Source organism: Phoenix dactylifera, chromosome 18 (genome assembly GCF_009389715.1).
Source record: "Phoenix dactylifera cultivar Barhee BC4 chromosome 18, palm_55x_up_171113_PBpolish2nd_filt_p, whole genome shotgun sequence".
Classification (NCBI taxonomy): Eukaryota; Viridiplantae; Streptophyta; class Magnoliopsida; order Arecales; family Arecaceae; genus Phoenix; species Phoenix dactylifera.
The window spans coordinates 1,992,427-2,017,047 of NC_052409.1; the positions used below are offsets into that span (position 1 = coordinate 1,992,427).

Consider the following 24,621-nt stretch of genomic DNA (forward strand, 5'->3'; position numbering starts at 1 on the left):
TGTGCTGAGCTCGACCGGACCGAATTCTGCGGCCGTATTTGACGAACGATCCAGTAGTGAGCCGTGGGCCTGGGACCCCATTCCCGGTCTATTCGGTCCAATCGCACCGTTATAAACGCCAAATCCAAATCCAAATCGATCTCCTCTCCCCAAGCGTCGCCGACTTGGTCTGGCACGGAGGGGTATTTTAGGCAATATAAATCACTTGGGGATATTATCGCAATTTGATCCCTCCTTTTTTAATTTGTCTTTGCCTTCCCCTTTTTGCCCCTTCTTCCGTCGTCACCCGTCCCCACCTCTCCCCCTCTCCGGCTCTCTCCCCTGTTCTTTCCCTTCCCAAAGTATTGCCGTCAATAATTATTATTTTAGTACCATTAGATCGAGGATTAATCCTCTTTTCTCACCGCCTTCCTTCCGCTTCCTTCCAGAAACCGCAGAGCCCTCCGGCCTTTTGCCCCCAAGGTAAAGGCCTGAGCAAACCCTTATTCCCCGTTTCTCCTCCCGATCTTGGGTTCCTTTCCCCTTGGCGTCGCCGAAGACCGCCCCCTGAAACCCTGATTTCTCGGCCCATCCTCGTGAGCATGGCGAACGGCGACGGCCCCTCCGGTCCCGAGGACTTTGTGCTCCGCTCCGGCGTCCGATCCGGTCTCAAGCGCGAGTTCGCCTTCGCCCTCCGCGCCCAGGCCGCCCTCCCGGTGTCCCTCGGCCGCACCCGCTCGGGTAAGTCCCCATCCTTTCAACTCGCCGCCCTTTCTCGCGATTCCAAGAGGCCCAAGAAAGCCGATACCAGGGCGTCCGAGGCAGCCGGACCGCCGCCGGAGGCGGTGGCCCCGAACCCCCCTCCTAATCTCTGCCAGATCGAGGCAGAAGGTCCTGTTGTGGTGGATCGTGTGGATGAGGCCAAGGAGGAGGCCCCAATTGTGGTGAATGGGCAGGATGAGGCGATGCCGGATTTCAATCTGTCGGGGATTGGGTCTGCCGTGGAGAAATCTGCTCAGATCGGCGTTCTTGATGAGGCTATGGTGGATGGGGATTCTCACCAAGAGAAATCAGGATTGAGTGCTACATCAGAAGGTTTGCCGGAGCCCCCAGTGGCTTCTTCGCCTCCGATCGAGGGAGCTGGAGCTGGATCTGTGATTGACGATAATGGGATTGAGACCCCAATTGCAATTGATGATAATGATGCGTGCAAGGCTAATGGCGATCGATTGGAGAATGGCTGTGCCTCGGAGGACCCAATTGTAATCGATGTTCAAGATGGATCAAAGATGGATGGCATGACGATGGAGAAGCCTATGAAGAAGAGGTTCACGAGGTCGTCATTGAAGGTTACTTTGCAAGAATCATCGACTGCAAACCTTCCGCCAACATTGGATCAGGCACGTTCTGTGGCAGAGGCGCCGATTTTGGTAGACGATCATGGTGAATTGGAGAAGTCTACCAGAAGGTTCACGAGATCGGCATTGAAGGTCCCTCCAATGGAGGATGGAGTCTCTACGGTGGGTTCCCTGATGGTGATAAATGCTCACAATGGGTCTAAGGACGGAAATAGTTTGTCAGAGAAGCCTGCCAGGAGGTTTACAAGGTCGGCAATTAAAGCTAAAGAGAAAGATTCTGGAGCAGCAGAAACCACTACCACAAGTAGTGGGTCTGTTGGGTCAGACGACCCGAAGGCCGAGGCAAATGGTGAGAATGGATCTTTGAACTCGACACTGAAGAAGAAGATGGAACTGAAGATGTCCAAGAAAATTGCGCTGACAAAGCTGCCAACAAATGTTAGGGACTTGCTTGCTACTGGCCTGCTTGAGGGGTTGCATGTCAAGTACATTGCCTCCAATGGCAAGGTATGTGCCCCAATTTTGATGTTAATGAATTAAAGTTGCAGCAATCGCATTGCATGCTGAAACATTAGTGATTTTTCATAGCTAGTAGCAATTGGCTTGTACTTGCAAATTACCTGATGATAATACAAGTATACTTGGTCATCGTTTTTTAATTCAAATTGCCCTTTTGGCCATGAAGTTCCTCCTTTTAGCTTACTATGACTTCAATGGTAGGCTGCATGTGGAGTACTGATTATTTTGGTACTCTGCTGGGCAGTTGATAAGCATTTTTCTTGATCACATTTATCGGCATTGTAATTTTGATCAAGAATTGTGTTTATGGCATTATTATCACAGCAAGCTGTGCTTCAGGGCGTGATAAAGGGAAACAATATATTGTGCTCTTGTTCTTCGTGCAATGGTTCGAAGGTGGGTTCTTCTGTTTTGCTCTTCACCTGGATGTTGGATAGAATCTTGTGTTACGACTCTTGTCATTTGATATTGTCCTGGGCATTGCAGGCTGTTTCAGCTTATCAGTTTGAACTGCATGCTGGGAGCACAAAGAAGCATCCATCAGACTTCATTTTTTTGGAAAATGGGAAGAGCCTTCGTGATGTTTTAAAAGCATGCATCAGTGCTCCATTAGACATGTTGGAAGCTGCAATCCAGAATGCGATTGGTCAAGCACCTCCAAAGGAACAGATCACTTGTCAGAAGTGCAAAGGTAAGATTTTATGCTGCTGACCTTCTATGGTGGTTGGTGTTTTGGTATGCTGGGACCTGTTCAGATGGTTACTTGTTTCTAACTATTCAGAGTTATTTCATACTTCACGCACTGGGAAGTTTGCACTGCTGTGTGATTCATGTCTCAATTCAAAGCAACCACCAAAAACTCCAAGCCCATCACATGGAACTGCTAGTACTATGAGGTATGTTTCCTTTATAGTTTTATGCAATACTTATGTAAGGACTTCTTGCTTTATAGTCTGTATTTTTTTTAAAAAAAAGAATACCACTCTGTGCAGTTTGTATGTGTTCTGTTAGAGGAGGAAGAGGGAGGTAGAGCAATTATTGTATTCTTAAAATTGTTTAAAGGCCAAAATAGGGTGGGAACTTATGCTCCGAGGCTACCATTGTGAGTTACTAGAGCAAATAGTCATGTGTCTTTAACAAGTATCTTAATTTCCTTCATTTTTTCCATTTGGATTTACCTTTCTCCTTTATTTGGTTTCTCCTTCTTTATGATTACTTCACTTAATTTCATTTGCCTTATCTTTTGTACTTTTCAACTACAGAATTTGATTTTTCCCCTTTTTTGTCCATAATTTTATGTTCTTGTATCACTGGGTTATTTGAGCCACTTGCTTCATGTGGATTGATGCTTGGCTGGTTTGTAATGGTTCTAGTTGGGTGCATGATTAGATGATGGCAAGATCATCCAAATAGAAAACAAGATATGAAGATGTAGCATGTTACATCTGTTTTATTTTAGTTGTATTATATCTTTGAGTTAAAAAATGAATTGGATATACTAGCTGTGGTGTATCTTTATAGTGATCATTCGAGAACTTGATGGTAAAGGAGCAGGATAAGTATCCAAGCTAAAGAAGGTGAATATACAAGGTCATATGAAAGCCTTATTAGATAACCATTGTACTTTTCAATTTCAAATCATATTTGCCAATGAGATTAGGTAAGCGAACATAATATATATTGGCTTAGATAAAAAGAGGAATAAGAGATTAACCGAACAAACATTCTTTTCCTCGTACTAACTGCTTGTAAACATAATTCTTTGCACTACTCAATATATGAACTCTAGAGGGTTTCTTCTGTCCCCACTATAAGTAATTTCAAGGTATATGTTGAAGTTACATTTATATACAAAAGTAATGTAATATATAGTAGAAGTGTCTTTCGTGTTATCTGAGTGTCGTTTATCATAGCTGCCAGGAAGATGTGTTTGCATTACTCAAACATTGCATTGCATGCTTGACTTGAATCTCTTACACATTTTTTGTTTTTCTTTCTAGGTTGATTTCTTTGAGTTAAAATTCTTTTCTTGGTGCATTCTTGTTTGTGCATGATCTACATCACATCTCGTGGAATACTTCTTGTCTTGTATATCTTTGTCCTCCTTATATCTACAGTGTACTTGTAAATTTACCTTTTATATGGCTTACATATAATTGTTGTGTTTCAGGTCATCGAGGACTGGTTCGTTAGAGGATCCATCAGATAGCTCATCCAAGAATTTGCTACCAAATAAGAAGAATAGTGCGGGAAAGTTAACTAGAAAGTTGGTATTTTAAGTTCATTTGTTAAAATTTTGTTTTGTATAGCCTATTCTCCATTTGTCTTTCCCTTTAGCTTGCTATTAATCTATGTTCTTTGGTGAATTTTCTGTATGCTAGGGATTTGGGGTTGCATAAGCTGGTTTTTATGAATGACATTTTACCTCAGGGAACTGAAGTAGCCTACTATGTTCGTGGAAAGGTTGTGTTCAAGATGATTAAATGTTTCTTTTTGTGATTGGCTGTCTCTTTTGTGGTCCTTTGTTTAATATATTTGTCATTATGATTCTACAGAGATTGCTTCAGGGTTATATAAAAGAGACTGGAATATACTGTCATTGCTGCAATACTGTGGTAAAAATATGGATCTGTTCAAATTTGTTGATTTTTTTGAATATCCCATATCAAATGTTTGACTTCCTTAATCCTAAACGGCAGATTAGTCCGTCACAGTTTGAAGCTCATGCTGGTCAGGCTTCTCGGCGCAAACCGTGAGTTGATGATTAAAAAATATATATATCTTGTTGATTTGCTTCCAGACATCTTAACTCCTTACTCATCACTTTTACATTTGTTCTGATTTTCCAGTTACAATAACATCTATACTTCAAATGGAGTTTCTCTTCATGAATTATCTGTTTCGCTATCTAAAGGCCGCAAGTTGTCGGCGAGTGAAAATGATGATCTCTGCGGCATCTGTGCAGATGGTGGAAATCTTCTCCTTTGCGATCTTTGTCCTCGGGCCTTCCACAAAGGTGTTTACTTTGAGTGTCACAAAGATTTTCTTAGTATCTCTAATTTTAGAGCATACTTGTCTCAAAAAAGGTTTCATGTATAAGGAATATATGAAGGAGACAGCAAGCACTTGGTCTGGTGATTATTGGCATCTATAAAAAAAACCCATTTAGATATGAGATAAGGGGTTGTTTTTATTTTTCTTTATTTCTGCATCTGAATCCGGATGCTTTTGAGGTTCATATCTGGTGCAGGATCCTCCATAAATATTACTAAAATCTGGAGCTCCAGCACTATTTAATCTCATAAAGATTACCCGTCAATGGGTTGCCTTTGGATTTTTATCTTTATTTTGTTATTTTAAGATTATGGTGGTTGTTTTGGAGTTCTATAGTTTAAAATTTCTTTGTTTTTCCTATTATTCTGGTAATACGCTACCGGCTGTTTGTGATTATTGGTGTTGTATACTAGACATGCTGTATAATGGTTAGAGTTGGTTCATACAGTCAGTGGAGTGCTGATACTTTGATTTCATTGAGAGGAGTATGATTTCACATGCCTTTTTCAAAAGAAAAATTGTAGACGAACCTCCTCCTTAGAAAATAGTTTTCCATTTGGATGGATGTGATGCAATGGCACTTAGGAACTCTTTTTTTATCATTGAAACTCCATCTTGCATTTCTCATATGTCTTTTTGCTAGTATCCTTTAAATGTCTTAATTGACATGCCTATTGGAAGCACAGATGCTTAGGTGAAGTTAAAGATAATTAATTGCTTGTTTGTGCTGCTATATAATTAAATTCCCCTTTTTGTATGTACGACAAATGCATTTTATAACAATTTATTTTTTTTTAAAAACAAAATTAATGTTTTAGTCTTTTAGATAATACGTAGATGTTATGCATATGACAAGCCTGGCTTCGCAGTACCTGTTACCTAATGTATGTTTGGTCTGAGTTTTGTTTTAATGTGTCGAATTCGTAATCTATGTTTCTAACATGTTACCCCTTCCATTTGAGTTGCAGAATGTGTCGGTCTATTGAGCGTACCCAAAGGGGACTGGTACTGTCAATATTGTCAAAGTCTCCATCAAAGAGAAAGGAGTGTGGCGCATAATGATAATGCAATTGCTGCTGGGAGGGTTGCTGGAGTCGACCCTATTGATCAGATATTTAGGCGATGTATTCGTATTGTCTCAACGCCCAATAATGACATCGGTGGCTGTGCCCTGTGCAGGTTAGCATTTTATCTATTTGTGAACTTTGTATACCATTAAATGCTTTTAATGCCTAACTGATTCAGCCCACTTGTGGTGGGCCTTTATTCATTTGTCGAACTTGTTTGCTATATTAATGCTTATGTTGCTTTGGGCACATTGAACCCATGTATAAGCTGTGTTGGGTAAACTGAATTTGAAATTTTGTTTCCTTTACACCTGGTTGCTAAAATGATTTTTTCCATGGTGTTATGGATGGAGTATTAATGCTATAATTTATCTGTTGAGCTTTGGCTTTATGAAATTATTCTGTCCCATAGCACCTTATACATAGACAACTCACCGCCTCTTTTTTTTTTTCCATCTTTCTTCTTGTTTGTTATTTTATTGCACATGGAGCTTTCAAATAAAAATTGTGCATCTGTGCCATAGTAGTTGGTCTTATGATTTGATTCATTGTTGGTTTTGGATCTTGGTCACTATAATGATTTCCTTTTTGATGATATTAAATATGTTACAGGCGCCATGACTTTTGCAAGTCAGGATTTGGTGACCGCACTGTCATTATCTGTGACCAGGTATGTTTTTGATTCTCACTATTTTACTTTAGCTTCTTTTCTTTTATAATTGTATCCTTCCTTCACGTTGTACAATTATTTGTATGTTCAAGTTGTCATCCCTTTTCTCGAATACTGACTGAACTTTATATGGTTACAGTGTGAGAGAGAGTACCATGTGGGGTGTCTGAAAGAGCATAAGATGGCTGATTTGAAGGTAACCACTTTGAAATCCTGTTATCCTTTTAATAGGCAGTTGCCTTTGTCAAGTCCTAAAAGTTTGTTTATGTGTCTTGCTTGAAGTGGTGGCAGTGGGTCTATAATTTCGAAAGTTTTGAATAGGCCAAGTTACAGTGAATATTAGGTTGAAAGACACTTCTGGCCCGTTTATCCTCTTAATCACATAACATACACAAAGTTTTGAGCTTAACTATTATTATGGTTACAGGAGTTGCCTGAAGGAGAGTGGTTATGTACTTCTGATTGCAGTAGGATTCATACTGCTTTGCAAAAGTTGCTTCTTCGTGGAGCACAGCCAATCCCTCTAATAGATGCGGATGTGATAAGGAAGAAGCACGACAACAATGGTTTCAACCGGGATGCCAATACCGATATAAGATGGCGACTTTTAAGTGGCAAAACTGCTGATGCGGAAAGTAGATTGTTGCTTTCCAAAGCAGTCGCTATTTTCCATGTGAGTATTCATCAATCTAATGCTATTGTAACACCAAGTTTTCTATTTATCATTTTATTTTTGTAGAACTACTTTAATGGCCAGTAATGTTACAGTTATCAGTAAAACTGTATGTTGGATAGCTAATTGCGTTGTGCATTTTAAGAGAGACTTATTGAATTACATGTCAACATCAGATTGCGATTGGTAGACATTGATGGATATCTTAGATATACCTCTTGGAGAAAAAGAACATATATATATGTATATCACCCACCCATCACCCCCCCCCCCCCCCCCCCCCCCCCAAAATGAGTGGTTCTCTCTGAGATGTGTTTTGTATGTTGTGCAAACCATAAATATTACAGATTTAGTAGTGTGTGTGTGTGTGTGTGTTCATCTACCTATAAAGTAGAGAGGGAGAGGCAGACTGGGCTACCTCATACACAAAGAGAGAGAGAGAGAGAGAGAGCGCACTAGACTTCGCTACACTCAAATGAATTTCTACTCAAATTTGGTCAAGTTTAGATTGGACAATGGTTCCCATATCAATGGTCCAAACTGTTAGATGTGATCTACTACCTCTAAACAGCTTGCACACGAAAAATCAAGGTTTGCCGTACCGCTCGGTATGAGGCGTATGTACCGTACTGAAAGACAACCGGTACGAAACATATATTCAAGTTGGTATAAGCCGCCCACTGAGGTGCGTACCGGTCTAGACCGAGATGTACCGAGATGAAAATTGAAAAAATAGGTAAGAGAGCTATTTTAACATATAGATGTACCGTACCGTACTATACCAATAAGGTACTGATACGGTACCCGGTACTGAGATTGTGGACCTTGTAAAAAATTATGTGATTTGGAGACTGCTAACCTATGCATCAAATGATCAAAAAAACATATATAATTCGATGCTATTTAGATTGTCCAATTTTTTTGCTACTTGATGCATATGCTAGAGGTCTTCGAATCACATGATTTTTTGAGTAAGCTGTTTGCACCTAGTATATGTATGTATGTATAAATGAATGATGTACAGAGTTGATTCTTTTTTATAATTATGTTTTGCTTGGATAACTTATGAGTTTATAATTATAGTTTTTTTGACTTTGTTAGTTTCTTTGAGTAATTTGTTAGTTTCATCAACTTTAAGATGAGCAATGTTGTCTCTGGGTTGTAACTTCAAAAATTGTTTTTGTTGGAAGTTAATGGTTTTGCTAGTGAAAACATTGTATTTCACTAATGAATTTTCTTAAAGAGTGTTGTCATGGTGGTCCGCATGTGTATGAATTATTAGTGGACTGTCACTGGGTGAGAGCTTTTTTTAGGCGAACTGCTGGGGAATGGTCATTTTCTTTGGTTGATGTCACTATAGAATTTGACTATGTTATAGTGTTGTTTTGGTGTTCACAATTTTGAGGATCATATATGGGATACAGTGTGTATGTGTGTCTGTGTAGATAGATGCACATATGTATGTGTTCATATATGTGCGAATATATACATGCATGCATGCATATATGTAATCAAATATAAGGATTTAAATATTCTGTGGCCTGTGAGGTGTCAAGATGGGCCATGGTGGTTGGCATGCTGTTGACTTGGTGTGAAGTTTCCCTATTTACGAGAAGCAACGTAGATAACCTTTGCCAGTTTGTCATAATGATGTGGTTTTGTTGTGGTGTGCTGTCTATGAGGAAAAATAAATTTTGATAATTATTGAATTAGGGTTTATTTCCTAGCTGAATTTCTTGTCTTACTTTAAACCTAATTTTAGCAATTAAAGGGCTTTTAAAGAAAAGAAAGCATTAAGCAAGAAAAGGCTTTTACTAAATAAGGCCGGTTCTCCTAAGCAATTAAAGGGCTATCATCTACAACTTGCGCATCAAAAAAGACCTCTCAGCAGACTGTTTAGAGCTAGGACCAGCATCTGGAATTGGTTCGCCGTTGTTAACCGGGGAAAGCGTGGGACTTGAAAAGAAGATGGGAGACAGGGGAACTCCAACAAGTAATAGAAGAGAGGAGAGAGCCCTCTAAAAGCCCGACCTTTATTCGCTGTGCGAACAAGGTCTTGAAACCGAAGGTATGTATGGGCATTCTGGGCAGGTCGCAAGAAGCCGCTTTTAGAAGGTTTGGACCAATCGCAAAAGCTCACCACTTCTCCTAGCACGCATTGGCACGCTTGCCTTAGACTCACACGACAGCCGACTTGATAGCCTGAGGAACGACGTTTCATTTTGCAAGTTATTTCTCCCTCGATTCTTTCATGAGCTGGTCCTCGCCTTTCAAAGCCGGGATAAGGGCCTTGCTCGACTACTAAACCTTTTTCCTGCTGCCTTTGGTCCTGCTTTGAAATATATTGTTGGTTAGAGTTGTCAGTTAGGCAGGGCTAGTTTGAGTGTCTAGAAATGGTTGTGAAGACATCGAGGCATTAGTAGGAAGTTAATAACGTGATGTCCATATATTATCAAGTAAGAGATTTTGATGTGAAAAGGACATTATTTTCTAGCTTACCATTGTTCTTTAATTTTGATGCTGGTTGACATGTATCAAACATTTGATGGTGGAAATTTTAAGTGAGAAAGTGGAAGAGGAATAGATATCACTTGATGCAAATCATATGAGGGAAACTGTATATCTTTAGTATGTTCTTTGTGCTTGCAAAATTGTTGTGAAAACCAGTATCGAATACATAGATGATTCTCTTAGATTTAGGACACTAATGCAAGATGAGTCATGGAAATTCTGAGTGAAATTTGTTGACATATTCTGCATGGAAAACCAGTATCTTTAGTCTGACAGCTGGTGACTGCATTTGGCTTGTCATTATTTTTAAAATTCAATTATTTCCTCTAATGACATATTCTGCACTAAAGTTTTGTTGAAAAAAATATTTTTCTTTTTTTTTAATTTTTATTGTTGCTTTGCAGGAGTCATTTGACCCGATTGTTGATGCTTCAACTGGCAGGGACCTTATCCCTACAATGGTTTATGGGTGGGGAGAAATCATTTATTTCTGTCTTCACTATAATCTTTATATGTCAAATCAGTTCCACAAACTTTTGTTCCTTCTATTCTTTCAATGAATTTTCTATGTTATTCTATGACAGAAGGACGGTGAGAGATCAAGATTATGGAGGGATCTACTGTGCATTATTAACTGTGGGGTAAGAGTTAATTAATGCATATGAGCTTCTAATTGCTGTTAACTCAGGATCATGTGACACTGAGCCTGAATGTGGTTCCATCACTGCAGTTCATCTGTGGTATCTGCGGGGATTTTACGTGTTTTGGGAAGTGAAATTGCTGAACTTCCGCTAGTTGCAACAAGCAGAGAGCATCAAGGGCAGGTGAGTCTGTAAGAGCTGGTTCAAAGATCTTGCTATGGTGCTACTTAATGTGCATGTGTTCAGGAAGGAATGAATGCAGTTTAAGCTGGTCACCTATCTAGATTTGTCGGAGAATTTTTGTTGGTGACGTGGAACTTTACATTATTCCCTACTCGTTAATTTTGAGGATGACAGGAACACAAGTAACCGTAATAAATTAGTTATAAATCCAATATAATCAGTGTATGTAACTGGATCTGTTGTCGAGTCTGACAGGAAGATTTTTTTTCTTATGGATTAGTCTGTTTTTTGAAAAACATATTTGTGTAGCTTTTTTTAAGAGATATTTGTGTAGTGTAAATGTTTTTTTGAGTGGTTATATCCACATGTGGGTTGCTAAAAGTCATGCAAATAAATTGTCTACATTATCAGCATGAAACCTGGAATTTGGCTCCAGGCACATAAACCATCTAATACTCACTGTATGGTTCGTGAAGAAAAGCTTTTTTCTTCCAAATGCAGTTGAACAAAAAATATGGTTAGGTATTTGCTTGGAAATACTTATGATAATCTAATATCTCAAGAAACAAGAATTACTGTACAAGTCCTTTTTGGACCATCCACTTGAAAGTTCTCATGTAACTTGATGTAGTAACTTTTCTACATGCTAGTCCTTTTCAGGGCACTAGGTTTTAGACAGATGCCTTGTATTTTGATGGAAGTCGTGGTTAAGATTGCAAACTTGTAGAAAGTTTCCTTTTGTGGTGTGGTTCTGTGCTAGTTTCATGATCATCAGTCACTCCGATGCTGATTGATATATTTCTTTTTTTATCAGGGATACTTCCAATCTCTCTTTTCGTGCATAGAGAGACTGCTGGCAAGTATGAAGGTCAAGCATTTTGTTCTTCCAGCAGCGGATGAAGCTGAATCTATCTGGACCAAGAAATTTGGTTTCACAAAAATAACTTCAGATGAGGTAGGTGCATTTGCGTTTGCATTGAATCACGTATGGTAGTGTATCAAGGCAGAGAACTGATCATATATTTATCTTCCAGCTGCACAAGTATTTGAAGGGTGCCCGAACAACAGTATTTCAAGGGACATCAACACTCCACAAGCCAGTTACGGTTCCTCGTGTTTCTAGTCAAGAAACGCAAGGGATCAGATGAAATTTATTCTTTTTTTGGTTCGATCATGTTAGAAGAGCCCCCTTTTGCAGTGCTTTTCGCATCAATTGTACATAGAGGGATCTGGAACGTACAGGATATAGTTGCTCGAAAGCTGTTTTTGGCTGGTGGGTTCTTATGAAGTTTGGAAGGGATCATAGGAATTGCGAAAATGGTATTGAGAAACCTTAATGTAGGAGCACATAAGTATAGAAAAATTATGTTAGGTAGTATATTAGGGAACCGTTTGACATCAGTTTTCATTTTTCTTATTTTAAAAAATTAAAAATGTATATCTATATATTTGGTATTAGTTAATTATTTTTTAAAATGTAAACGTGAAAGTTGTAAACAAGTTTAGAAATGGTAAGTTCTTGCCCTAGCGATGTTATATAACACTCGGTCAAAATGAATGTTTTAAGATAATAACTTGCATTTATTTGCAATAAAAACTAGTATGGATTAATTAGAGGGAATTACTTCAAAGTATGATTTTCCTTTTTTAATTCTTGATCGTTATTCAAGTCAATAGAGAACTTCCCCTTTAGTCTCATAATTTAGCGAGAGGATCATTTTTTTTATTTTTGTTTTTATTTTATCTTTCATGATAGGAAGTGTATGTAGGTAATGAGGTGACGTATCCCAGAGTCGTGGCGCAACTATTAAAAAATTTTATCGACTTACAAACTGTACAAGATAGGTAAGCTGGAGCTTTCTTGAGGTAAAATTAAGGTCCGTCCTTGCAACTCTATTCCATAAAATTTTGTTGAATTCATATTGTGAAAAAAAATGAGGCCAACTTCATTTTTTTGAGGATTATTCGATACCGGAAACTTGTTGCGCATGCTCAACCGTGTTTGGATGAAATTGGTGGTTCGACGGAGAGTCAAAGGGGGTGGGAAAGCCCACCAATCACAGCTTTCTGTTTTTTATAATTTTTGAGTAAGGTATATCACATTTTTAGCTCATAAGTTGTGAGAAGCGAGAACCAACAGATACTCGAAAGATCATCCACGAACAGGTTAAATGAAATGCATCGCATGGTCTCAGATTTTATTAGGCGAATCCCACTATCTGATCCTGTCCCAAACAAAATCCCTGGAGATGAAAACCGCAGATGATATCAACCGGGCGCAATTGAACTCTGACGTGTCGACCAACCACATGCAGTAACTGAGTAACCGGACGTAACACATATGCGCATACATGCACACGCGCGCCACAAAATCTGTCTTATGGCACACCTGCACAAACAACTACAATAGCATGCAGCGGAACTGCATGTAAATTACACGCGTACACACACCCACGCATTTGTCTTTTCACACACCTACGCAAACAAATACGATAGCAGGCAGTGGCAGCCTGGTCAACAGGAGGACTGCAAGCTGTAGCTACGACGGGGCCTTCGTTCAGAATTAATACAAGGAGAAGAATGGTACTTCCCGCAATGACTTCTCAAGAACTCCATCACCGCAACAGGACCGGAGCTAGCTTGAGATATGGAAATGCCAAAGGTTTAAATTCGTTGCCCTGCATGAGAGATCCCCTCCCTTTATTCTTCGCGGCCCATGATAATGGATGCCAATTCTCTCTTCTTCACATTACATAAAAAATAACATCGGGAACCAGGAAGCTGCGAGACCCCCGTCGACATCTGCAGTATTGTTGTAATGCAGGTCGCTTTCTGCTAAGAGCATGCGCTCCAATTCAAAACCAAGTTCGGTGTATGGGAGTCACTTCTTAGCTGCGGAAGATTCCTGACCCTCGTTTTGCCCAGAAAAATATTCTATGATTAAAACATGAGGTTCATGAGTAAGAGCGCTGAGGGCCCTGTAATTCTTCAAAATTTTCTCCAGTTTTAGTTGATTCTGTTAAGTCTATATGGATTTTCATTAGCTCCATGAAAAGAACTCGAGAACTGATGATGGCCTGCCTCCTCCTAAATCAGAAACCCTGGCCTTCTTGAAACCACTTCTCCGATCCCAAAGGATCCCAAGGCTTTTCCTGGTTTCTTTCCACAGGCTAAAAATGCTTCCAACTGATGACCTCATTCCCAACCCATTAATTATTACACCAAGAAATAGACTAAAATGGAAGAATAGCGCATAGAAAAGCCATTTTTAATGGGATTGGAAAGCTTACCTTGCCGGCGATCACGGAGTTTGGAATCGGACCACCAACTCTATGAAGACATGAAGCCTCCCTTCGACCTCATGAGCTCTCGAAGGGAAAGGAGATGGGGAGAAGGGGTAATTAGTTATAGGGCGGGAGAAGCACCTTGCGGTCACCAACGGGCGGTACCTTCGAACCACCGAATTCAATTCATTATTATTACGCCGTGGGCTCAAATATTATTGATACTAACGTTCTACTGGGGTTTAAGTAGGAAATATCCACCGACGGCAACCATTTTTCAGTTTTCAGCAAACCCCCGGTAGGACCGAGTATCACATGCGAACCACACAAGATATCGGCCAACGCTGCCGATTTTGAAGTACTTTTACATGCAAAACCCTGTCGTAGATTATAATTACATAAAAGTGCCTTATGAAAACCAAATAGAAGAGGAACGCCAAAACCAAAATATGGGTGCGTTTATTAAGCATCCAGGCAGCATAAACAACAAAAAGGATTTTTCTAAGCCACAATATTAGTCCATGCTTTTCATTTACATTCATCCCGTGTGCCAATGCGAGTGCCCTTATGGTCATGTATTTCGTTGTCATAATAAAAAAAGTGGGAGTGTGAATATCTAAAATAGGTAAGTAGTAAAAATAATTAGTCTGATGGGGATCACACATGCTCTGCACTAATTCCAGAACCAATCAAATGATGCTTTACTCATAAGATTCTCTCTCTCTCTCTCTCTCTCTCGCTTTTGATGAGGCAAAAACTGCAATGGGCATTGCACCAAACCCATTTCATCCACCCATGTATACAAGCATATATACAAGCATCAATTTTCCACACAGGCATTGAGTGGTTAAAGTCATGTCATCTCGATATTACCTCATCAGGGATCTCTCTCAAAACAAGCTTGTCTGAAGGAGACAGTCCCACAAACCAGAGACTTATACATGTTCAGGAATCCACTGGCACAATTCATCACATAATGGCTGCCTATAAAGAGAACCATTCCAAGATGAACAATCAACATAAAAGAATTATCGCATCGTATCAAGCAGTTCTCACATGTGAGGGAGAAAAGGGAGATCCGACAGGAGCAATAAGACCAAGGTACCGCATTATCCTTAGACGACGCACTCTTCTTGGTGGTTTCTCTGGAAAACTCAACTCCTGAAAAGAATGGGGGAGAATGGACATGAATGCTAACAGGATATTTGAACAGGAATGGCAATTTCTGTTTATAACAAGACCAGTAGTCTACTATGAGTAAGGAAACCAAAAACCAAAACCTTCTGGCCACAAAATACTAAATGATAATTCTATCCTCATATCTGAAACGAGTTTTAGTCTCTCTCCCAAGCAGGAATGATAAGTATTGAGGTTCCACTTACATCGAAATGAATTTTCATTTTTCTTTTCCTTTTACCCCGCCCTTCCTCTATGTCGTCGTCCTTCATTCTACTTGAATTTGAAGGGTCCGCTGCATCCGGCGTAGAAAATCAAATAAAATAGAATTTCTGATGTTGTGAATAAATGGATCATAAGAAGAAAAAGTATAGTACCACATGTGTCATTTTGGCTTGAGCTCTTGACCTCACCAGAGCATCTCCTCGATAATGCTCTTGAACTTGTACGGGCATGTTTGCTCAAAGCCTGGGAAGAGGAAAGATTTGACCATGCAAGACAGTGATATCTAATCATGAAAGCTTTGATTCAAGGACTTAGTTACCTGCTTAAGAGCATCTTGAAATGCTTCTAACGGATTTTTGCTCCTTTCTTCAAGGCACTACACAAAAATTAAATATGATAATTTAGATACATTCAAGAACTAACTCTGGTTAAGCCTATGCATAAGTAATCAGTAGAATGCAAGGACATTCGATAGAAACTTGGAAAAAAATATAGGCCATACAAACTATAATTTGAAAAAAGGGATACTTGCATGAACTTACAGACTTGTTGTTTCTTAAAAAAGACAACATTACCCCAGTTAAAGCCTGCAAGAAGTTCCCTTAACCATTTACAGTACTGGTTAGACAAGTCTTCCTTCACTGGTCTTTGTGTATGTGTAGCATGGATATCACACAGTTTGTCCCTCCCCTTTCTCCTCAAAGAAAGTAAAAGCACACCGAATTAAAGGCAGTGGACTAGTTATGTCATATTTAGGGATCATTAAACACTAAAAAATGCAGGTTATATTTGCAGAACACCTTGGAGCTCTAGATAGAAACTACAACTCACCATGGAAGAGGCTTGGCACAAATGAAGAAATTCACCAAATAATGTTAATTCATAATACAAATATTGCAGTCCTCAGTGGGAAATCTTTTGAAATCCAGGCCAGCGGACCATGCTTTTTTTGGGTCAACATCCAGAGTAGAGGATATCTCATAGTCAGGCAACACACTTTTGGAGTTTCTAGTCAGACCAATCCAGTGGCTCCAATGAGCCAGCTCAGTTCACTGTGTGCAGGGTGTTTTCACAGCCTATCATAATTAATATTTCATCTCTGAAGAGGATAACAATAAAGGCCTTCTAGATTCCACCTCTAAAAGGAGGTTTCATCCAAAATTAACTTCCAGTTTCTACAAGATTTAAAATAACTTGGTTCCGAGAATTACTAACTGAATCAGAGATAACATGGTTTAGAATATCATCTTTTGCAATATAGTAGTTTCTCTTTTACTAAGGCCTTGTTTGGGAGAGTTGTTGGTAGTAGAGCTTTTGGAAGTAAAGTTTTTATAAAAAGATGTTTGTTGTTTGGTAACTACATTTCTAAAGTATTATAAAACTTTAACAAGTGTTTAATAAATAAATTGAGAAAGTACTTTTGGTATGATAAAATGACCATAAAGGACATTATATAGTATTATACAACAGAGCATAATAAAATATAATATATATTAATATATAAATATATGATATAGTATAATATTAATGTAATGTAATATAATATAGTAATATAATAGCGTATACTACAGCATGATAATTTAATATAATATTAAATTATTTAACATAACATATCAATGTATTATGATATAATATAATATTATATTTATAGTATAATACAATAATAAAGGTTTAAAATATTATAATTATTAGCGTAAATTAATTTTCCATCCTCTTGATGACTGTGGTATAATATAACATAATATTAAATTATTTAACATAACATATTAATGTATTATGATATAATATAATATTTATAGTGTAATACAATAATAAAGATATAAAATATTATAATTATTAGTGTAAATTAATTTTTCACCCTTCCAATGACCATTTATCTCTTTGTGTAATTATTATATTTTATTATAGATATTTTGGTCCAAAAAAAAATATTATAACTCAAAATAACTTTCCGACAATTTCTAAAAATGCTTTTTAGAAAAAGCTTCATTTTCTAATTTGGGGTATTTTGGAGCTTCTCCCAAAAAGTTGTTTTAGCTTTTTCCTTTAAATTTTACCAAACACCCCTATTTTATCTAAAAGTGCTTTTGGAGGGCCAAAAAGTGCATTTTGCCCTCTAAAAGCTCCCCCAAATGGGGCCTAATTGCTATCATAACATTGCCAAGATTCTCATCTATCAAAGATTAGTAGCTGGGAAACTACTTGCATCCATCGACTCAGCTTCAAAAAATAAGGTAGCTCTTGGGCAAAAAACAGGCAACTCATTACCTATTTCCTAATGAGAGTGGCGTCAAGACATGTAAATAACAAGTTTTCAATAACCCGGACAGGTACCTAAAATTCACTGAAGGGAGGCAGGGGAATATAGATGACATTCACAGGCACCAAACTAGCACAGAACTTCAAAGTAACCAAAAACAAGGACTAAAACCATATCGACCACCAAAATTTTCAAGAAAATTTTCAAAAAGGAAATGATTCTTTCAGTGACCAAATCATTTAACAGCCACCAAAGTGAATATCCCCATAGCAGGTAAATCATGGAAAAGTTTTTAAACCTAGAAGAGACATCGCACTGGTCCAAACGTTATCTATAAATTGATGCTTAACCTTAGATGCAAAAGGCATGCAGAATTTATAGAACATCGCATATAAATAACAAAAACTAAAGTGTGTATTGATAGAAGTTCTATGGAATTGTATTACGCACATGATCAAATTGTGATAAGTCTCTAACTGGATCAAGCCACGCACTGTAGAGAGTGAAACAATAAGCTTATTTACATCCCAGAAGCAAGAGGCCAGATAAAGTATAACCTATAGAATCTTTAAAGAGCTACATATATCGAACAATACTGTACTCACTGTTCATTGTTCCCATAAAGCTGCACTAATACATGCCCAATGTGGTGAGTGCTAGTGCAATCTAGAATAACTCTCTCATCCATGACCTGAATAAGTTCATAGATCAGAATAATCATGGACAAGATTATAAGCATATTTTAAGTCAATGAAGAAGAAGAATAAAATGGCATGCTCGGAAACTCATCCAGAAAAGCAATGAGGTAACTGTCTCTATAACCTACCTCTGCAGGCCACCACTCATGGTAACTAGTTTTAGCCCATACCACATTTCCAGGAGCCAACCAAGATTCCATGTTTCCAGCAGCTGGAAACAAAGATTTATCGGCAGTCTTTGGTGACGATCCTGCAGACAAGTGGCTACTAACCCGATCAGTTGAATATGATCCGTAACTCCTGCATAAAAAAAAAAAATCAAGTTTCAGAGTTAAAGGGATTTCAAATAGATGTCATGTAAACTGACAAAGGGGAATATAACAAAGTGCAAAATAAAACAAACATTAAAGTAATTGATATGATGACCATTAAAAAAACAAAATTTATAAAAACTTGATGAATCAATATTTAGATTAATTTGATCAACCATAACATTAAATAGAAATTTAAGAAGAGTCGATGAATATAGGAAAAAGGAATTTAAAATATGATTGGTTTCACCAGAGATTTAACCACTAGCAAGTAATAATGAAGAATTCTCGTGCAGATGCAGATGCCCATCCATGCACAGACATGCAGACAAGGACACAAGCACACGTTGATAATCATTGTTATGGCTACTCACTTTGGACACCAGTTTCACATGTGGATCACACAAACCAATACAAGATAAAAAGGCAGAAAATTTAGTGCAGACTTTTAAGGAAAATACCACAAATTACACAACCGTGCATTAAGGAATCTAAACAAAAGCATTTTTCAGTATATAACAATCACAGTTATACCATGTTGCATGAGGCATTCCACTTTTGCTGGAATCCGATGAAGAAATTTTAGTTACTGATTCAACTTCAATGACCGGTACTTCTACCGAGTTTGAGAATATTCCTTTGTTGTCTTCTTTCCAAGACAAATTCCACTTAAACAAAGAAAGCTCTGACATATCTTCTCCATCTTCCAAGGAATGTTCATCACTGCCTTGATCTGTGCTGGTGGTTGTGGTGCTGGAAGAACTTTCTTTACAGCTACGGAATTGAGAAAAAGAACCTGTTAACCAAAATTAAATCAAATATAGAATTTTCTCAGCATTTCTAAGAATTGGAGATAAAACATTGACAGCAGATTAAGTGGCGAACCTAATTAATAGAGACATGAAAGTCAACAGTGTTTTGGCAGAACACATCTATCTTTAAATAACATAGTCCAAAAAACACACTGCAGAAACTACAAGATGTAAAACTATAAAGGAAAAACAATGAACAGACTTTCAGTTTGAGTTCAATTATAGACAAAAGACATAGTAAGGTTGACTAATACAATCCACCATTTATAAGAAGGAAAACCTGAGATCATCCAGCCAACTGAAGGCCTAATTTTAAATTACTTCAGGTCAAACTATTCAAATTTTGGATATGTTAATCCACGCTCAACCCACTGATATCCCAAAAATCAACAGCAAGAAGTAAATGAACAGCAAATACAGCAAATCCTACTTGTTTCTTTTTGAGTTGACAGAAATTGATAGCATGATTTGCAGCGATTGAATGCTGAACATTTGTTCCCATTCAAAACAGAGATACAGAAGTACAAAAACTAAATTGAAGAAAGAAAATACTAAAGTATCCATGAGCGAGTAACAATCCTTTCTCAAATACTGAAAGATTTAAGAGCATATCCTTAACAGGTTGGAGTGTTGGACATAGTTCATGCCTTACCACCTTTCAAAATTATCAAGAAGAATATTACTTCCACCACATGGCAAAGATAAAGCACAATACTATGATGGTACTTCGACATCCAAAGAACATCAGATTAAGAAACATCCAATATGTAATTACAAATTACTATATATTCATATTTTACATAAAATGTCGGATTACAGACCAATTTGACCAGTTATGGGCATGTTCTGGACAAAAGAACTACCATTTTGTTAAAGAAAAGATGAAAATCTATTTACACTTCAGCAAAAGAATCTTTACATCTCAGATTTATCATATTTGGCACTTGTGCTGGCTAAGAAAATTATCTTCAATCAAATTGTTTCGTAACCGGACGCTCTAAACTTTTGTGCCAAGTGCCCACAATTCATCTTAGAAGGACACTTCATAGAATGTTCGATCACTTAAAAGTTTGGTCGCACAAAGTTCGTTAAACATGGCGTATGCAGGTAACACCTGAATAAAGGAAGAAAGAGCAATAGACTAGAGGAATAAAAACTTCAGCAAATTTATATGTTTGAGCGTCTGCCTGCCCACAAAAGAACTGCTTATACACTACAAGACAATAATGCTCATAAGTGAAATTACTTGTCAAGGATCTGTCATAAGTTCACAGCATGATATATTTGTCAATTAAGTCCACTAAATGCAACAATCTCACCTATCTTTAAAATCAGCAAGCAAGTGAAATTACTTGTCAAGGATCTGTCATAAGTTCACAGCATGAGTATATTTGTCAATTAAGTCCACCAAATGCAATAATCTCACCTATCTTTAATATCAGCCAAAAAAAATCTCCAGAACGTGATCTTGTGGATAAGAATCCAAAGTTATGACTATCCAAGTTCCTTGGTGACCATCTAAAGGATAAACCACAGAATACAGCCAAGAGAGCTCTTCCACTCCCATTGCTTCTCATCAACATAAATCGGATTATAAGATAAATGGGCTAAGTCTTTATAGTTTATTCCTGTCTTATATGCTACATCATATTATCTCAGCCTACCTTTTACTTCTCTAAGTAGCCAGATTTCCTGATACAAGTGTCCAATATGGAATTGTAGACCACCTATCTAACATTAAATCTGCGCAACCAGCAATATCAAGGACAGTGATATCAAATAGTGAAAACAAGAGCTCCTTCATATTGAGGATTCTAGATAGCTCAATATACTGAACAAAACTTCCTGCATATATTGGCAAGGGCCGATTATCTGCCAATTGAAGCGACATAGAATACTAGCCACGATTAGTGCTTAAATAACTTCATTTGAGTTTGAATGAAGTAGGAACTAAACATTGAGCCACATGGTATTGCTCCTAGCATTCTTTTGCCTAGTAAAAGATTCTAAGAAGAATGCTTTAGTTGGAAGAACTATTTACTCATTACTAAGGTACGTCATCTCGGTACTGAGCTATGTACCAATGCCACACTATCAATATGTCGGTACGGTATGGTACGGGGCACGTTTAGCATACCGAGTGTTAGTACGCCCTCTGTACTATGTGCCGGTACCGAGTTGGTATAGTACGGTACATTCCATATCGCCTGATTCGGTATGGTACGGCGAATCTTGCTCACTGCCTTGTAACACTTGTTTTATCTAGAGTTCTTTATGTTGTTTTATCTGAGGTTCTTGATGTTAAAACCTTGCATTCTTTGGGCTCATGTTTCACCTCTTGGTTATCCCCCATCACTACTACATTTTCACATACAGAGCAAAGATAGCAAGTCATACTTGTTCTATCTCCAAAGCCATATAATCTGACTTCTACTAAATCCATGATCTGCCATTGAAACATATCAAGTTTGAAGTGACTGCTAAATTATGTATATTTCCTTACTAATGCGACTATCTCTTGTTTTGTGGCTTCAAGTGCATTGTATCATGTTAACCACTTCAAAGGTTTCAAGTTTCATGTATGTGCCATATAGTTCTGCAGTTCGTATCATGTTTACTTAGCACACATGGGAACCGAAAAATCTGACCAGATATGGTCAAGTTACATGACCATACACAAGGAATATAGCTTATTTCTAACTTAGAGAATTTGAAATTTATTTATGGTGATGGATAGGCATGATTTGAACCCTTACAATATCAAAAGGTCCAATACAATGGAAAAACAATGTCCATGACGTTTTAAATAACTAAAATATGATAACTACATTGCATGCTCCAAGTGGATTAAGGTAGAAATACATTTCAAATCTACTGCTGCAAGATGAAAAGCCTATGCCTATGGGTTTTCGTTAGAATTAAATAGATGGTGAAGCATTAAGAAGGATATAAATTTCATTCAGATTAATCATTAAACATGTTAAATTGTTGGGCAATCATCTGCTACCATCATTCTATGCTGTAAAATATAATTTTAACAAACTTATAACCTACTGTATTATATCCATATATTATAACCTCTCTGTTTTTTATAGCATCTCAAATCCTATAGAAGCTGAAACTTTCATTGACAACCTCCTACCTCATGTATTAAGTATATTGGCAATAACCTCATTGACTAGAGGTTGTTACTGAAATACTGACCCCTTTATATTCTGAAAACCGAAGTGCCATCCATATCACTAACATTTTAGTAATCCATGTGTACATCAGGCATTTTAAGACCATTTATTACTTTGTAGATGCTATTGCCTCACTAGGGTGCTCTCTGAATCCCATCTCCTCCATGCTGTTTTTTTTTTTTAATCTCTTTTGCATTATAACATTGTAGTTCTTGATTAAGTTAATGCCTCTTCCTCTTCAGCTAGCTTTATGTAAGATCTATAATGAGTATGAGGAGGGTTATGACTACATGATAATTATATCCATGAATGGTACATGGTATCTATTCAAGTACTGTATTGCATTTATCACCAATGTGATCCAAACATATATCAAATATAAGGATTTATGAGAGTTACAGAGTATTCAACTAAACTTATTAGTACTTGATCCTATTAGGGTTAAGATTAAATCAACTTCCCTTTACCTGTTAATACAGACAAGGTGCACAGGGAGCTATGAAATACGAACAGAGAAGTGTGAAGATCGCTCGTTTTTTTTTCTACAAAATCTGAAAACGGCATCATTTCCGTTCTTCTTTGTCATCAGTTTTTATTTATTAATATCAATCCATGCTTAGGGTGTATGAATGATCAAGCAATCTTCAAACCACACAAAACCATACCACGAGAAAGAAATTTATCCATTTGGCCAAAAAAAAGAGATAATCATCTGAAATTAATCTATGAATGAATAAACAAGACGATAATCCCATCAAAATCCAATTCAGAACTAAAATTTCAGAAGAAATCTAATCCAAGCCCCCCTTAAGAATCTACTCGCAGGCAATAGGAATTGCCAGATCACGCATCAAAAAGCGGCAATCAAGATCACGAAGAGGGATATGAGATGAAGGAAAGAGAGAGAGAGAGACCTTTAAAGGGAGGACGGCGAGCCCTCCGGCTCCTCGGGTGCTGGCAGCACTTGGGTATACGCGGCGGGTGAAGCATCAGGCATCAACTCTCCGAGGAGGGGGTGGGCGGAAGAGAGCGAGGACGGTGGATTAAAAGGGCTTGCGAGAAACCCTCGCTCCGTAAGAAGTGGGACGAGCAGGACACCCTCTGAGAGAGAGAGAGAGAGAGAGAGAGAGAGAGGGAGGGAGAATAAATTTCACCAGGGGAAGCGCCTGCCTATTAACTACCATGGCGGGCACAGTAACGCAATACGTCGCACACGTTACAGTTGCACGTGCGCGAGTCGAACCCCGAATTCCCAAAAATTGCGCCCGTAGATGAACTGATGAGCGATGGCTTTCTTTGTAAAGTACGCTATGAGGCATATTTTATTTGTATACCTACCTAGAAGTTCTTCTCAATTATACGTACATGGCTTCAGATTCCTTCATGCTTGTATAAATTTAGCACCACCCAACTCCAGTAAAGCTTTTGCCCTTCCATTAAAAAACACTGAGATGAATCTGCATTGCGATTTTTTAATCATTTTCTTCTTAATTATGTATGGTTGGACAAAATTTTGGTCCTTCATTTGATTGCGTTATTTTTGTTTGACAGTGTGAAGGAGGTGAATGGTTTGACTATTCATGCGCCATCATCTGCTATCAATGTTCTTAGAGAATAATCCTGCATCATGCGATACAATTTAGTTGCTTTTTTATCATATTACAAATAGTGTCCTCAAAATGGCAGCCACTCCCCCAATAATTCAAGTGTAGAAAACATTTTAATGGAAATGCTTTTGATATACCATAAAAAAATTTCGAAAAGGTTCGTTCCATTTAAATCGAAAGCCTTGGTGAAGTTGGGTAGGGCCTAGAGTTTGCATAGCCAATCAAAATGTACCAGGTATATTGCTTGTAGTTACTATAGCAATTATCATACATCTAGTGTTGAAGTCTTGAAGAAATAAGCACTTGTGCATGCTAATAGCTCCCTGGATCCATTTCTTCTAGCCTGCCAAGTTCACGTTTAGCTGTGCATCACAATAATTCTTGGAACTAAAACCAATACCTTTGCACCAT

At 37.9% G+C, this 24,621-nt stretch overlaps 2 protein-coding genes across 4 annotated transcripts; one reads left to right on the forward strand and one right to left on the reverse strand.

Annotated features, from left to right (window-relative positions):
* The first annotated feature begins 293 nt into the window (after positions 1 to 293).
* LOC103698933 lies at positions 294 to 12,196 on the forward strand. 2 transcript variants are annotated; one of them, XM_008780997.4, is made up of 18 exons: positions 296 to 1,844; positions 2,181 to 2,252; positions 2,343 to 2,547; positions 2,638 to 2,752; positions 4,027 to 4,122; positions 4,238 to 4,319; positions 4,412 to 4,471; positions 4,556 to 4,608; positions 4,706 to 4,872; positions 5,879 to 6,089; positions 6,590 to 6,647; positions 6,787 to 6,843; positions 7,075 to 7,320; positions 10,236 to 10,300; positions 10,416 to 10,472; positions 10,562 to 10,655; positions 11,470 to 11,610; positions 11,690 to 12,196. In XM_008780997.4, the coding sequence occupies exons 1-18, from the start codon at positions 582 to 584 to the stop codon at positions 11,801 to 11,803; spliced, it is 3,156 nt and encodes a 1,051-aa protein (XP_008779219.1). In that variant the 5' UTR covers positions 296 to 581; the 3' UTR covers positions 11,804 to 12,196. The 2 variants fall into 2 exon arrangements, with proteins under 2 accessions (XP_038971271.1, XP_008779219.1); XM_039115343.1 differs by lacking the exon at positions 2,181 to 2,252 and having other exon boundaries at positions 294 to 1,844.
* A 2,417-nt stretch (positions 12,197 to 14,613) lies between these two features.
* Positions 14,614 to 23,757, reverse strand: LOC103698906. 2 transcript variants are annotated; one of them, XM_026801789.2, is made up of 9 exons: positions 23,518 to 23,757; positions 19,144 to 19,405; positions 18,427 to 18,598; positions 18,206 to 18,291; positions 18,051 to 18,093; positions 15,660 to 15,716; positions 15,493 to 15,583; positions 15,322 to 15,410; positions 14,614 to 15,100 (listed from the first exon to the last, which is right to left on the reverse strand). In XM_026801789.2, exons 1-9 carry the CDS (start codon positions 23,591 to 23,593, stop codon positions 14,981 to 14,983), a joined length of 996 nt encoding a protein of 331 aa, XP_026657590.1. In that variant the 5' UTR covers positions 23,594 to 23,757; the 3' UTR covers positions 14,614 to 14,980. The 2 variants fall into 2 exon arrangements, with proteins under 2 accessions (XP_026657590.1, XP_008779184.1); XM_008780962.4 differs by lacking the exons at positions 18,051 to 18,093; positions 18,206 to 18,291.
* Between the last annotated feature and the right edge of the window lie 864 nt (positions 23,758 to 24,621).